The 13,706-nt window shown below is 45.5% G+C and overlaps 1 gene segment (V, D, J or C); it reads left to right on the plus strand.

Moving 5' to 3' along the window:
• Nucleotides 1–1,786: 1,786 nt before the first annotated feature.
• Nucleotides 1,787–10,912, plus strand: LOC140498886 (immunoglobulin lambda variable 3-25-like). The segment is given in 3 exon segments: nt 1,787–1,897; nt 2,055–2,324; nt 10,536–10,912. Coding segments are annotated over 3 exon segments (393 nt in total).
• The last annotated feature ends 2,794 nt before the right edge of the window (nt 10,913–13,706 follow it).

A 13,706-nucleotide genomic window follows, 5' to 3' on the forward strand; every position in this document is an offset into this window, starting at 1 on the left:
GGGAGCCCTGGTCTGCTCCTGCCTCTGCTGCTGCCTCCTGAGGGGGCCTGAGTTATGGGGGCACCCCACTCCCCTCTCGGCAAGCCGAGAAGACCCTCTCATCAACCTTTGGGGTCCATGGTGGAGGGACCTGAGTGGCTTCTGGAGATTCTGTCCTTCAAGCCCACTCGGATCCGCTCCTCTCGGTGCCTTGCGGCCAAGGCAGGGCTGGGCTGGGCTTTGGGTCTGGGGCATGATGGACCTTTTGCAAGAGGTTTTCAGGGCACTCTGGAACAGAAATCTCATCTGTTCTGTTGTTCTGTGGCTTCTGCGGCTCCAGAATTTGTTGGGAGATCTTTTTTACAGATATTTTATGGGCTGTGGGTTCGGAGCTAGTGTATGTGTGTCTTTCTACTCTGCCATCTTGGCTCCACCCCCAATCTTCTACTATTTTGCTCTTTTGTGGAAAGAGCCTCGAGGTGCTGATGTGGGTAAGCCTGGATGAAGTATGGAAGGATCTTGTAACTTAGCCTCCCTCTAGTAGCTGTTACTGTTCAGGTACCAGAATATCTCCACCCTTCCCAGGAACTGACACACACTGGTTGTGACAGAAGTCCCTGTTGGGGGCTATGGCAGTCCACAGGCTTTGGGCCCCAGTGAGGATACCACAGGGGACATAAAGTACAGGCTGGGGAAGACCTGAGTGAGACACAGCAGCCACACTGAAGGCCATGCCTTATCCCAGGCACATTCTAACCTTCCAGCACTCAGTATAGGACTTGGCACCTTTTAACTCTTTGCCATGGATTGATTTTCAAAGGGGCAATCATGAATGGAGCAGTTTGAGAATTATCTGATTCAGCCCTGGATGAGACAGTCGCCAGGAATGAGTGAGTCCATGTGGATGAAAGGAGAAGACCCTAAAGGGAGAGCTGCAGGCCCCTCTCCCCTAAGTGAGAGAAGTCCCTGCTCAGGGCAGGAGGCAGGGAAGGGTCCTTTGTGCATCTGAGTCTCACATAGTGTCCCCCTCCCTGCCAGTTCTTAGAAGGTGGGAGACCACTGAGTTCTTCCCCAGGCCTGACCTGAGAGCGCCCACCCTCCTCCTCAGATCCAAGCACAATCTTAGGGCCCCCTGCACTCTTCCCTCCCCAGAGGCCTCCCAGCCCTCCAGGCAGAAATCCTTTTAGTCTGCTTCCCTAACTCTCCATCTCACTCTCCTCCCCAAGGACTGTTCTATTTTTCCACACTCCTCAAGCCCTCACCTCTTTCTTCCTTCCCTCAGCAGGTGACTTAACCCTCTACTAAAAACATTGAGGTCATCCCATGATTGTCTCAGCTCTCCTCCTCCCTTCTACAGATTTCCATCCATTCAGTGAATAGGACTCCAGTCCTTCCAAGATCTGCCTGGTCTCATGTCTCTGGAGGTGAAAGGATGAGCCCTCCATAGGGGTGCAGGGATTCAGCAGCCTATCTCCTGCCCCTCCCAGGAGCCACCATGGGGCCAAGGATCAGCAGAGGGAGCTAGTGTACAGAGAATGTTGACTCAGCTTGGCTGGCCATGAGTCCAAGGACTCTCAGCCCCTGAGGACCCCGCCTCAGGCTCTCTGGTCTGTGTGAGCCCCTCACAGGTGCTTCCTTTCCAGCCCCTTCTATGGGGCAAGCTAAGAGCTGTTCAGCCAGAAAGCCTACCCAGTCCTAGGGACAGTCCTGAACATGGGCAGAAGGAAGGGATTGGTATATATAAGGAGGAGAGAGGAAGTGACTTCTGGAAAAGTCCCACCCCTGGTCTTAGAGAAAGCATAAAACAGACTTGGGGCAGCCCAGCCCCAGCTGTGGGGCCTGAGGAAGCAGAGTTCTCCGGGTGTCTCCAGCATGGCCTGGCTTCTTGTCCTCCTGCCCTTCTTCACTGTCTGCACAGGTAGGAGTCCAGTGTCTTTCCCTGGAATTCACCCCCTGCAGGGCTTTAGCCCTGACCCTGAGCTCAGCCTGGGGGCTACTGCAGTGGAGATCTCTCCCCTTCACCCAAGGCCAATCTGCTGAACCCCAGGATAATGTCTCTTCTCCTGTCCTTCCAGGTTCTCTGGCCTCCTATGTGCTGACCCAGCCTCCCTCCAAGTCTGTGTCCCTGGGGCAGACAGCCAGCCTCACCTGTGCAGGGGATCAGCTGGATAAGAAGTATGCTTATTGGTTCCAGCAGAAATGGGGCCAGCCTCCTGTACTGATAATTTACAAGGACAAGGAGCGACCAGAGGGGGTGTCTGACCGATTCTCTGGCTCCAGCAGCAACAATGTGGCCACTTTAACCATCTCTCGGGTCCAGGCTGAGGATGAGGCTGATTACTACTGTGAGTCAGAGGATGATAATACCAAAGCTCACAGTGACTGAGAGAGATGGGGAAGTGAGACACAAACCCCTGTCTGTCCCCTGGGCTTCAGCCTCTGTCCTTCCTCTCCCTTTCCCTGCTGGGCCCAGGCAGAGTCTCCAGGTGTCTGTATGCTCTCCACTCCCAGCTTCTCCTTTAAAGAATACTCCCTCATGGCTCAAACTTAGACCTTTCTCTCCAAGGCCTTGATCCACCAGCCTTCTGAAGGAGATCTGTTCTTGGATCCTCCCCCTCCTCTACAGGGGATCTGGCCTTGGACCCTGCCCCTTCCTCTGGTTTCCTGGTCTGTAACCTCTGGTCAGAGAGTCCATTGTAAGGAGGCTTGGCTCTCTGATGGTGGGAGGGGAAGGGGATAAGAGAAGTGTAGGAGGGATGACAGAAAAGAGGGTAGATTGGGGAAGGGGTTGTCAGAATGCCAAAGGGACATCCTTCCAGAGGAAGAACCAAATGTGCACAGAAGAGGAAATGCAGAAGAAATCAGAGTAGCTTAAGGGTGGGTCCCCAATCCTTGGGGAGATCAGGAAAGGCTTCCAGGAGAAGGTTCTGATGCTTCCTCATTAATTGGCAAAGCAGAAACACCTCCAGGACAAGATCTCTTCTCTCCTTCCAGGTTTTCTGACCTCCTATGTGATGACCCATGCTCCCTCCATGTCTGTGACCTTGAGGCAGTCAGCCAGCCTCACCTGTGCAGGGCTCTGCTGGATGAGGTGTATGCTCATTGGGACCAGTAGAAATGCGGTCATTTATAAGGACAAGGAGCACCCAGGGGGATCTCTGACTGATGCTCTGGCTCCAGCAGCAATAAAGCAACAAACTAACCATCTCTCAGGTCCAGCCTGAGGATGAGGCTGATTATTACTGTTTGTCTTGGGATGGTAACATCAAAGCTCACAGTGATTGACAGAGAGGGGGAAGTGAGACACAAACCTCCATCTGACCCTGGGCTTCAGCCTCTGTCCTTCATCTCCCTTTCCCTGCTGGGCCCAGGCAGAGCCTTCAGGGCCCTGCTTGCTCTCCACCCCCAGCTTCTCCTTTAAAGAAAACTCCCTCATGGCTCAAAGATAGATCTTTGTCTCCATTACCTTCATCCACCAACCTTCGGAAGGAGATCTGACCTTGGACCCAGTTCCCTCCTCTGTAGGGGATCTGGTCTTGGACTCTGCCCCTTCTCTGGTTGCCCAATGTGCTGCCTCTGGACAGAGAATCCAGAGTAAGGAGGTTTGTGTTATCCACATTATGTTTCCACAATACTTCAATAGTTTGATTCTGGCTGCTTGTAACTCACCCTGTGCTTGCTCTCTATTTTCCTCTCTGTCTCTCTGTCTCTCTCTCTGTCTCTCTCTCTCCCTCTCTGTCTCTCTCCCTCTCTGTCTCTCTCTCTCTGTCTCTCTCTCTCTCTCTGTCTCTCTCTGTCTCTCTGTCTCTCTCTCTGTCTCTCTCTCTCTCTCTCTCTCTCTCTCTCTCTCTCTCTCTCTCTCTCTCTCTCTCTTTCTCTCTTTCTTTCTCCTCCAACTACCCTAATATTGCAAAAGGTCTTATGAGTTACAAATATCATCTTTTCATGTAGGCATGTAAACAGTTCAAATTTAATAAGTCTCTTATGATCTATCTTTCCTGTTTAGTTTCCATGCTTCTCTTCATTCTTGTATTTGAAAGTCAAATTTTCCATTCAGCTCTGGTCTTTTCATTAAGAATGCTGTAAAGTCCTCCATTTCCTCGAAAATTCACTATTTCACTGAATATACATTTTGTCCCCAGAAGGGGTTTTAATCCTAATTTCTCTGATCTCCAGAATTTTATATTCCAAGGTCTTTGATTCCTTAATATAGAAGCTGCAAGATCTTGTGTTTCCTGAATGTATTTCAACAATAGTCAAATTGTTTCTTTCTGGCTGCTTGCAACATTTTCTCTTTTAGCTGAGAACTCTGGAATTTGGCTCCAGTATTCCTAGGAGTTTTCCTTTTAGGTGATTGGTGGATTCTTTCAATTTCTATTTTCCCATCAGGTTCTAGTATATCAGGGCAGTTATTCTTGATAATCCCTTGAATGACTATGTCTAGGCTCTTTGTTTTGATCATCAATTTCAGATAGTCAGATAATTTTAAAATTATCTCTCCTATATGTATTTTCCAGGTCAGTGGTTTTTCCAATAGGATATTTCACATTTTCTTGTATTTTTTCCTTCTTGTTGTCTAGTTTTATAATTTTTTGATTTCTCATAAAATCAGTAGCTTCCATTTGCTGCATCCCAATTTTTAAGGAATTATTTTCTTCAGTGAGCTTTTGGACCTCCTTTTCCTTTTGGCTAATTATGATTTTTAAGGCATGTAAAAGCAAGCACCCTCACATACACAGGATGGCCTACTATCACAGATTCTTACATCTACTTTTCTAAAAGAAAAAAACTTTGGGGGGGGTGGTCAACAATCACTTTAATCATGCACATATATCATTCCCTTAGTTCAGAGTAAAAAGTCAGCACTCTGAACTTAAAAAAAAAAAACAGAGAAATAAAGATCAACAGACAGGGCTCCCAATAATCTGACCATAAGCAATACATATATCACAGACCAACAGACAGATCCAACTGTCTGACCATAAATACATAGTTACCAGAGAGAGAAGCACCAACATCTGAGTTTTCAAAGCCAGGGGGCTCCTTAGTGGCTTCCCAGAGTCTCATCTGGCACAAAATCTTATTCCCAAAACTAAGCCCCAAAGTAAAACTTCACCTGAGAGTATTTATACACTTTTCAGAGCCAGAAATATCACAACCCTTGAGAACCAGTGTCTCATTAGAAATTAACAAAAGGTATGTGCCTTCCTACAAAAGAAATCTCACCTAATCAAGCTTCCTTCAGTGGGAAGACCCATTAATGGAAGGAGAAGGTTTTTAGTTCTCTAACATTACAAGGCATTCTTCTCCCCATTGGCTTTTAGGACTTCTTTTGCCATTTGAGTTAGTCTATTTTCAGATTATTATTTTTCTTCAGTATTTTGGGAGGGTCTCCTTTAGGAAGCTGTTGATTCCTTTTTCTTGATTTTCTTGCTTCACTCTCATTTCTCTTGCCAATTTTTCCTCTACTTCTCTTATTTGGTTTTCAAAATCCTTTTTGAGCTCTTCCATGGCCTGAGACCAATTCATATTTTTCTTGGAGTCTTTGGATGCAGGAGCTTTGACTCTTCTTTGTCACTAAAGTAAGATTGAATTCTTAAAGTAAGTCTGAATTCTTTTATGATGTTAACTCATCTTCTCAGTTGAATACTTGACTTTCTAATTCTTTCTCAAGGTAGGACTCTGTTTCCAGTGGGGGTTAGAGTGGGGGTGGGTATAGTGTCCCAGGCTTCAGGGATTTTGTATCAACCACTTGATTCCTCACCATCTGTGGGCCCAGGGTTCCAGAAACAGCCTCTGCTTATGCTGCTCTCACCACTGTCAGGTGCCACCACCACCACCACCACCCTGGGGCTGGGGCCAGGGCCAGACGTGGCCAGACCATGCACTCCCTTTTTACCCAGGTCCCACAGAGTTTCACCACTGACCTTTTTGGTATTTGTTGGTTGAGAAGTTTGGAGACTGATGCAGCTACCAATGATTCAGTCCCCTGGGGCCCGCTCTAGTCAGTCTGTGCCAGTGAGATCAGAGCAGAACTGTGCTCTACTCCCTGCCTCATGCCATAGACCCTTCCTTTCTACTTTCTAGGTTTTCTTGGCCTGGGGATTTGTTTCACTCTGTCTTTTTGTAGGTTCTGTAGCTCTAGAATTTGTTTAGAGTCATTTTAACAGGTATTTGGAGGGCTTTGGGGGAGAGTTCAGGAAAGTCCCTGCTTTTATTCCATCATCTTGGCTCCACTCCCACTTCTCTACTCTATCTGAAGCTCAGTAGTGCAGTGGTTAGAGCTTGGGACTTGGAGTCCAGAAGATATGTTTTCAATTCCTGTATCTGAGGCTTATGAGCTGTGTGACCCTGGGCAAGTCGCCAACTTGTTTGGGACCCTATTCCCGTATGTGTAAAATGGGAACATAATATCCCTTTCCTCCCAAGGCAGGTACTTAGAACTAAATGACATTGTGTTGTAAACCTCAAAGTCCCTGGCAAACACTCCATGCTGGCTGTCCCTCCAGGTCTGAGCACACTCCCACCCTCAGGCAAATCACAAAGGTCTGAGAATGAAAGGAGAAATAGTGAGGGAGATGGTATGGGGCCTTTTCTAGGAGTTCTTGCTCCAGCCTCCCCTTCTGCCTGAGGCCTTTCCTCTTCCCCTCAACACCTACCTGGGAAGGCCCCTCTTCCCTCACCTCCCTGGCATTTCTCTGTGTTGTCCTTGCCCATTCAGGAGTATCTGGGCTCCTCCCATAGAAGGAAAGGACTAAGTGTTATTTGTTACTGTTCCCCCTGCACCTGGCACAGTGCCTGGCATAGGGTGAATGCTGAACAATCATTTTGGACAGGCCTGCATATTTTTAGTACCTGAGGATGTTGTTTAGACTCTGGGGTCTAAGAGAATTCTGAAATGTCCCCTAAAAAGGTGGAGTATTTAGGATGAGCAACTCTGCATCTGCCCCCAGTCCAGGGTGAGGGACTTGGAAGGAAGCATCAGTTGAGCCTCCCCCAGGGCACAGAGCAGGAGACAAGGAGCTCAGGTGTCATGAGCCCAAGGGGGCATTTCCAACCCAACTCAGCCCCAAATTCATCCCAAGGCCTCCTTTTGGTGACTGTAGAGCCAATGGCAATGGAATATCAGGAGATCTCTGGCCAGGAGCTTGTTCACACTTGTCTCATGACTGAATGTCCATCCCCCTATCACTGGACCACTTCTCTTATTAATCTTTTTCTCTCCTTCCCCAATCCCACTTTCTAGTCTTTTCTCTTTATCCCTCTCTTTTCATCTAACATGGGACCAATCTCCTCTAAGCTCCTTCCTTTTAGGAAACTGAGCCCCAGGGCCTCACTACTGGTCTTTCGTCCTCTGTTAAAGGGGCCATTGTCCATAGAAAGATGGAGGCATCTCTCTGGCCCATTCATCAGGCATCTCGTGGCTCAGTGGTGAAAAAATCATTACTTTTAGGAGAACCAAGGCAGTTGAAAGAAAAAGTTTGAGCAGGAGAGAGATATGGACTTCTTGGAAGATGTGTTGAGAGTTTGGAACCATGTCAAAGAATGTGGGGAGGACAATTCAGTTTGGTCAGAGAGGAGAGTATATGGAAGCAGAGAGAGAAGCCAGACTCTTCAGGGTCAGAAGAGCTGGGATCAGGGATGGTGCCTGACTTAGGCAGGCTCAGGGCTGAGCCCAAGATGTCCAAGACTGAATGACCTCCAGGTCTCATTCATCTCCTCAGACACACCTGACTTCTGGTCTCCATTTGTCCTTTGTAAGCAGATTTTTTAATGCATTCCAGACTGGACCAGTCTCTAACCAGAGAATGGCTAGAGTTCAAGCAGGGCAGGCCAGAGGCAGGTATGTCAGGATACAAAACAGCAGTACAATTTATTTCAGAGAGAGAAAAATGAATTGAACGCCAGGAAGCCCCCCCCATCCCTCCTGAGGAGGGCTCAGCATGTTGGTGCATGGGCAGTGCTTATATATGAGTGGGCTGGACTATGACAGTCATTCTCAGCTCCTAAGTAGCTTTTTCCAGGGCAGGCTCATATAGGGATAATTCAAGTGTTCCTTGTCCTGTGGGAGCAGGTTCCAAATTGATTGTCTTCCAGCAGGGTATAGTACCAGGTTTGGTTCATTAAGCTATTACCAGGAAGAGCGATTGTGAGCATATCCAACCAGGGGATTGATGGCTCTGAGGAGTCTAGGAAATAAGGGACAGTGAATACCAAGTTCTGGTTTAAGCAGTGCACTTTGACAGAGGGTGAGGTCATCCAGAGTGCAAAAGATTGGTTTTTTTTATTTAAAAAAATTAATAATTTTCAGTTTTCAACATTCACTTCCACAAAATTTTAAATTTCAAATTTTCTCCCCATCTCCCTCCTTCCTTCCCACCCCAGGATAGACTATGTTCTGATTACCCTTTCCTTAAATCTACATCCCTTATATCACAGCCCCCTACACTTATCCCCTTTCCTTCTATTTTCCTGTAGGGTAAGATAGACTTCTATAGTCCATTGCCTGTATGTCATTTCTAGTCACACGTAAAAATAATTTTTAGCATTCATTTTTAAATATTTGTGTTCCACATTCTCTCACTTCCCCCTCCCCACCCTCCCTCATTGAGAAGGCAACAAATTCGATATAGCTTGCACATGTGCAGTCATGCCAAATACTGCCATAACAGTCATGTTGTGAAAGACTAACTATATTTCCCTCTATCCTGTTCCGCCCTCCATTTATTCTATTCTCTCCTTTGACCTGTCCCTCTACTAAAGTAATTGCTTCTACTTACCCCTTCCCCTGATCTGCCATCCCTTTTATTATCCCTTGTCTCTTAACCACTTCCCCTCTGTTTTCCTGTAGGGTAAGATAAAATTTCATACCCAATTGAGTATGTATGCTTTCACTCCTGAAGCCAAATTTGATGAAAGAAGGCTCATTTATTCCCTGTCATCTTCCCCCTCTTCCCCTCCATTGTAAAAACTCTTTCTTGCCTCTTTTATATGAGATGATTTACCACATTCTACCTTTCCTTACCTCTTTCCCTACTACATTCCTCTCAACACTTAATTTTGTTTTTAAATATCATACCTTCATATTTAGCTCACCCTGTGCCTTCACTCCCTTTCTTTTTCTCTCTTTCTTTCTTTCTTTCTTTCCTTCTTCCTTCCTTCCTTCCTTCCTTCCTTTTTTCTTTCTTTCTTTCTTCTTTCTCTATCTATATATGTATGTATACATACATGCATATATACATATACATACACACACACACACACACACACACATGCACACTCATGCACACATTCCCTCCATCTATCCTAATATTGAGAAAGGTTTCATGAGTTACAAATATCAACTTTCTATGTAGAAATGTAAACAGTTCAACGTTAATAAGTCCCTTATGGTTTTTCTTTCCTGTTTACCTTTTCACGCTTCTCTTGATTTTTGTATTTGAAAGTCAAATTTTCTATTTATCTCTGGTCTTCTCAATGAGAATACTTGGAAGTCCTCTATTTCATTGAAGTTCCAATTTCCCCCTTGAAGTACTATACTCAGTTTTACTGGGTAGGTGATTCTTGGTTTTAATCCTGTATCCTTTGACTTCTGCAATATTGTGTTCCAAGTCCTCTGATTCTTTAGGGTAGAAGGTGCTAAATCTTGTGTTATCCTGATTGTGTTTCCACAGTATTTGAATTGTTCCTTTCTAGCTGCTTGTAACATTTTCTCCTTGACCTGGGAACTCTGAAATTTGGCTGCAATATTCTCAATTTTCCTTTTGAGATCTCATTGAGGAGGTAATCTGTGGATTCTTTTCATTTCTCTTTTATCCTCTGGTTCTAGAATATCAGGGACAGCGCTCCTTGATAATGTCTTGAAAGATAATGTCTAGGTTCTTTTTTTGATCGTGGCTTTCAGGTAGTCCAATGATTTTTAAATTATCTCTTCTGGGTCCATTTTCCAGATCTCTTGTTTTTTCAATGAGGTACTTCTTGTTGTCTTCTATTTTTGCATTCTTTTGGCTTTGTTTCATGATTTCTTGATAATTTATTAGTTTCCATTTGCTCCATTCTAATTTTTACGGAATTATTTTCTTCAGTGAGCTTTTGAACCTCTTTTTCCATTTGGCCCATTGTGCTTTTTTAAGGCATTCTTCTCCTCATTGACTTTTCAGACGTCTTTTGTCACTTGTTTTAGTCTACCTTTAACGGTGTTATTTTCTTCAGCATTTTTGGGGATTTCCTTTGGGAAGCTGTTAACTCATTTTTCATGATTTTCTTGCATCGCCCTCATTTCTCTTCCTAATTTTTCTCTACTTTTTTTACTTGTTTTCCAAATACTTTTTGAGTTCTTCCATGACCTGAGACTAATTCATATTTTTCTTAGAGACTTTGGACACAGGAATTTTGACTTTGTTGTATTCTTTTGATCATATGTTTTAATCTTCCTCATGGCCAATGATGTAAGAAAATATCTCTTTACCAAGAAAGTAAGAATCCACAATCTGTTACTTTTCCCCCATTTGCTCATTTCCCCAGCCAATTACTTGAATTCTGTGCTCTTTGTTCAGTAATAGCATCCAGAAGCAGCCTCCACTTCAGCAGTGGGCACCAGCTGTCCTTGGGCTGGGGCCAGGACCATGACTGAGCTGGAACTGGAGTTGGACCATGCTCCCCTCACAGTCAGGTGAGAGACACTTCCCACTGACCTTTGAAGCCTACTTTGGCCTTTGTGGGCTGGGAAGTCCAAAAATCACAGCAGCCACAACTGATTCAGTCACCTAAAGCCTGCTCCAGCTCCATCTGTGTAGGGTATGGCCCAGGCCAAAATGTACTCTGCTCCCAACCCAGTATGACAGACACTTCCCATTGACCTTCCAGAATGTCTTGGGATGGAAATTTGCTTCAGTCCATCATTTTGTGGCCTCTACTCCTCGAAAATTTATTTAGATTCATTTTATAGGTTTCTTGAGGGATTTGCAGAGAGAGCTCTAGTAGAACCCTGATTCTACTCCTCAGAGATGAGGAAGGGAACTACAGAGAGCTTTAGGGAGAGGGAGAATCATTATCCCTATAGAATAGCCTCAGGAAGCAGGCTCAGGCCTTGAATGAGGGCATTTTCTGACCCCTCCATGCTTCCTGTATCCTTGAAGGACTCTGGGCTGCTCTTCCCTCCCTCTTTGGAGGAGATCTGTAGCAGGCTTTGACCCTCTGAGGCCAGAAGGGGCTAGCCAAGATTGGTTGGGATGAGTCCTCCACAGACCTAGAAAGTCCACGAGAAGCAGGATAGCTAGAGGCTCCACCAGCATTGCAAAGCAGGCTGTGGACCACAAAGGGGACTGTGGTTCCCTGGGTTTGGGGAAAAGACAGCAGCCTTAGAAAGCTATCTAGGACACCCTCATGGCCTCATCTCAACCTTTCCTACAAGAGCTAAGATAAGTCTGCTGGGCCCTATCTCAGGGGATCTCACCTGAAATCTGTCTTTGGAGGGCCCTGGTACTGCAGGGAGCCTTTGAAGATTCACCACGTTGTGTATTCTTAGCCTTGTGTGGACAGGGCTCTCCCTGTGACTGTGAGGTGACTGGACTGCATGAGTCTCTCCTCCAGTTACCTTCCGGACCTGCTATATCATATATAGAGAACCATGTTGAGGGTTTGTTGTTTTTTACCCTGATTGAACTGGGGCAGCCAATTGGGACTTAAGTATAACAACACCCTACAGAATTCTCCTCCAGGCAGTTTGGGGCTGCCTCCATTTTACCTTGTTGGTCTCCTATACATTGATAATAATTTAAGATCATTTCCCTGTGACTATCAGGGGAATGTATGGGGCTCTTGTCCAGTTAACTTCTAAAGTTGTTATATTATGGGCTGAGAACAACGTTGAGGGATTGTTGTTTCTTACTCTGATTGAACTGTGGAAGCAAATTGGGCTTAACCATAACAAAACCTGTCCCATTCTTCTCCAGGCTGGTGCCCAAGTCTCTCTGGAGTTGCCTCCATTTCCCCCTGGTGGTCTTCGATAGGTACAGGGCTATTTCCATGTTGTCTTCCCCATTAGAGTGGGAGCTCTGTGAGGGCAAGTACTGTGTTGGCCTTTCTTTCTGTCCCTAGAGCTTAGTAGAGAGCTTGACACTTAGTAGGCACTTCTTAATAGTATAGAGGATAATGATAATATCCAGTTTTTCTCTAGCACTTTCAGATTTTTCAGTCTCTTTACCTTGGCTATCTCATGTACTTGAGTTAACTCATAAATGCTCATGGAGCTGACTGTTTTGGGGAGATTCTCCTGCCTATCCTGGACAAGGGGTTCTGTAGCATCTGGGCCTCCTGGAGAACATGTTTGGAGCATCAAAAGTATGGGGGAAAGAACAGAAGATGTGGTTCGTGGAGCTTTATATCTAGTAAGTGCATAATAAATGTTTTATCTCTTTAGGCCCTATCTCAGGGGAACTCTACTGGAATTTGTCTTTGGAGAGCCCTGGTACTGAGGGAGTCATTGAAGATTCATTAGACTGCATGTTTTAGCCCTGTGGTGTCTTTATCCTTATTTATTTCTTCTTTGGTTTCTTTGGAAGCCTGTATTAGTCATTTAAATGGCAAGATCTTTCTCATTAATTAATAGGCCCATGTGATCTGGAAGCCTGGGTCACATGTGGTGGGAGGAGCTTGCTGAAGAGGTGGAAGAGGAAGGGTAGAGCAAAACCAGGAGGAAGTGAGTGAGTGGGATCAGGTCAGAGGGGAAAGAAGGCAGGCCAACTGACACTTTGTGATAGTTGATAGTGAGAAGGCCCTGACTGAGGGAGGAGAGGTTTGAGAATGGCTTTGCCCTCTGCTGTGATCAGGTTTATTAACTTCTTGGTCACCATGATGGATTTTGCTTTCTGGTTCTGGGATTTGGTGTTTAAATAAACATTTTTCTTCTGCCTTCTGTATGGAGAGTCTTTTATATTTTGCAATTGAGAACTACGCTGGCATATTCATAGTCACCACCAGTGCTGTGAATATTGCCTTGGTGATACAGAACCTCATGAAATTGGAGCTCCTAGTGTATCAAGGTGAGTTCTCACTTCTAAGTAATTTCTGTTATTACATTGGATATATTGCCTCCTCTCCCCTTTCATGAATTGTGCCTCACTCCAAGAAATATCTGAGAAAGATAATGTGGGTAGGAACATTGCTCAGTGCTAGAAACTCCCCTCTATCCCTAACCATTTGGTAACCTTCTATTTCTGATTCTCTCCAAGAGAATTCTCTGCTGTATATGCCTTCCTATCTCATCTCTGGCTCCATCCCTTCTTGCACTTCTCAATGCCAGTTTCCCCCAGTAGATGGCACTTCCCTTGTCTTGAGGTAGGATGTTTTCCTTAAAGGTTTGGCACTCTCGCTGAAGTCATCGTCCCCCTGTATGCCAAATGTGGAGATACTGGGCCCATTGCAGAGCTCCATCTTCAATTACACAGAGATCTCTGCCATAGTGGGACTAATCCCTCTCCCAGGACTGAGTCAAGATCTCCCTTTCTATCTTCACTTATTCAATCTTTCACCTTATCCCTCACTCATTCCCTTATAGACCCTCTTCTTGCCAAGGTCTGAGAATTTCACCTTTGCAACATCTCTCAGGCTCATCCTTGTCTCTCTTTTGCCACTGCCACCCTCTTCTGCAGACCCTTATCACTCCAGGCCTGGACTATGACAGTAGCTACTGCAGGCTCTTCCCACTCCAGTTCATTCTCCGTTTA

This window comes from Notamacropus eugenii, chromosome 4 (genome assembly GCF_028372415.1).
Source record: "Notamacropus eugenii isolate mMacEug1 chromosome 4, mMacEug1.pri_v2, whole genome shotgun sequence".
Taxonomy (NCBI): Eukaryota; Metazoa; Chordata; class Mammalia; order Diprotodontia; family Macropodidae; genus Notamacropus; species Notamacropus eugenii.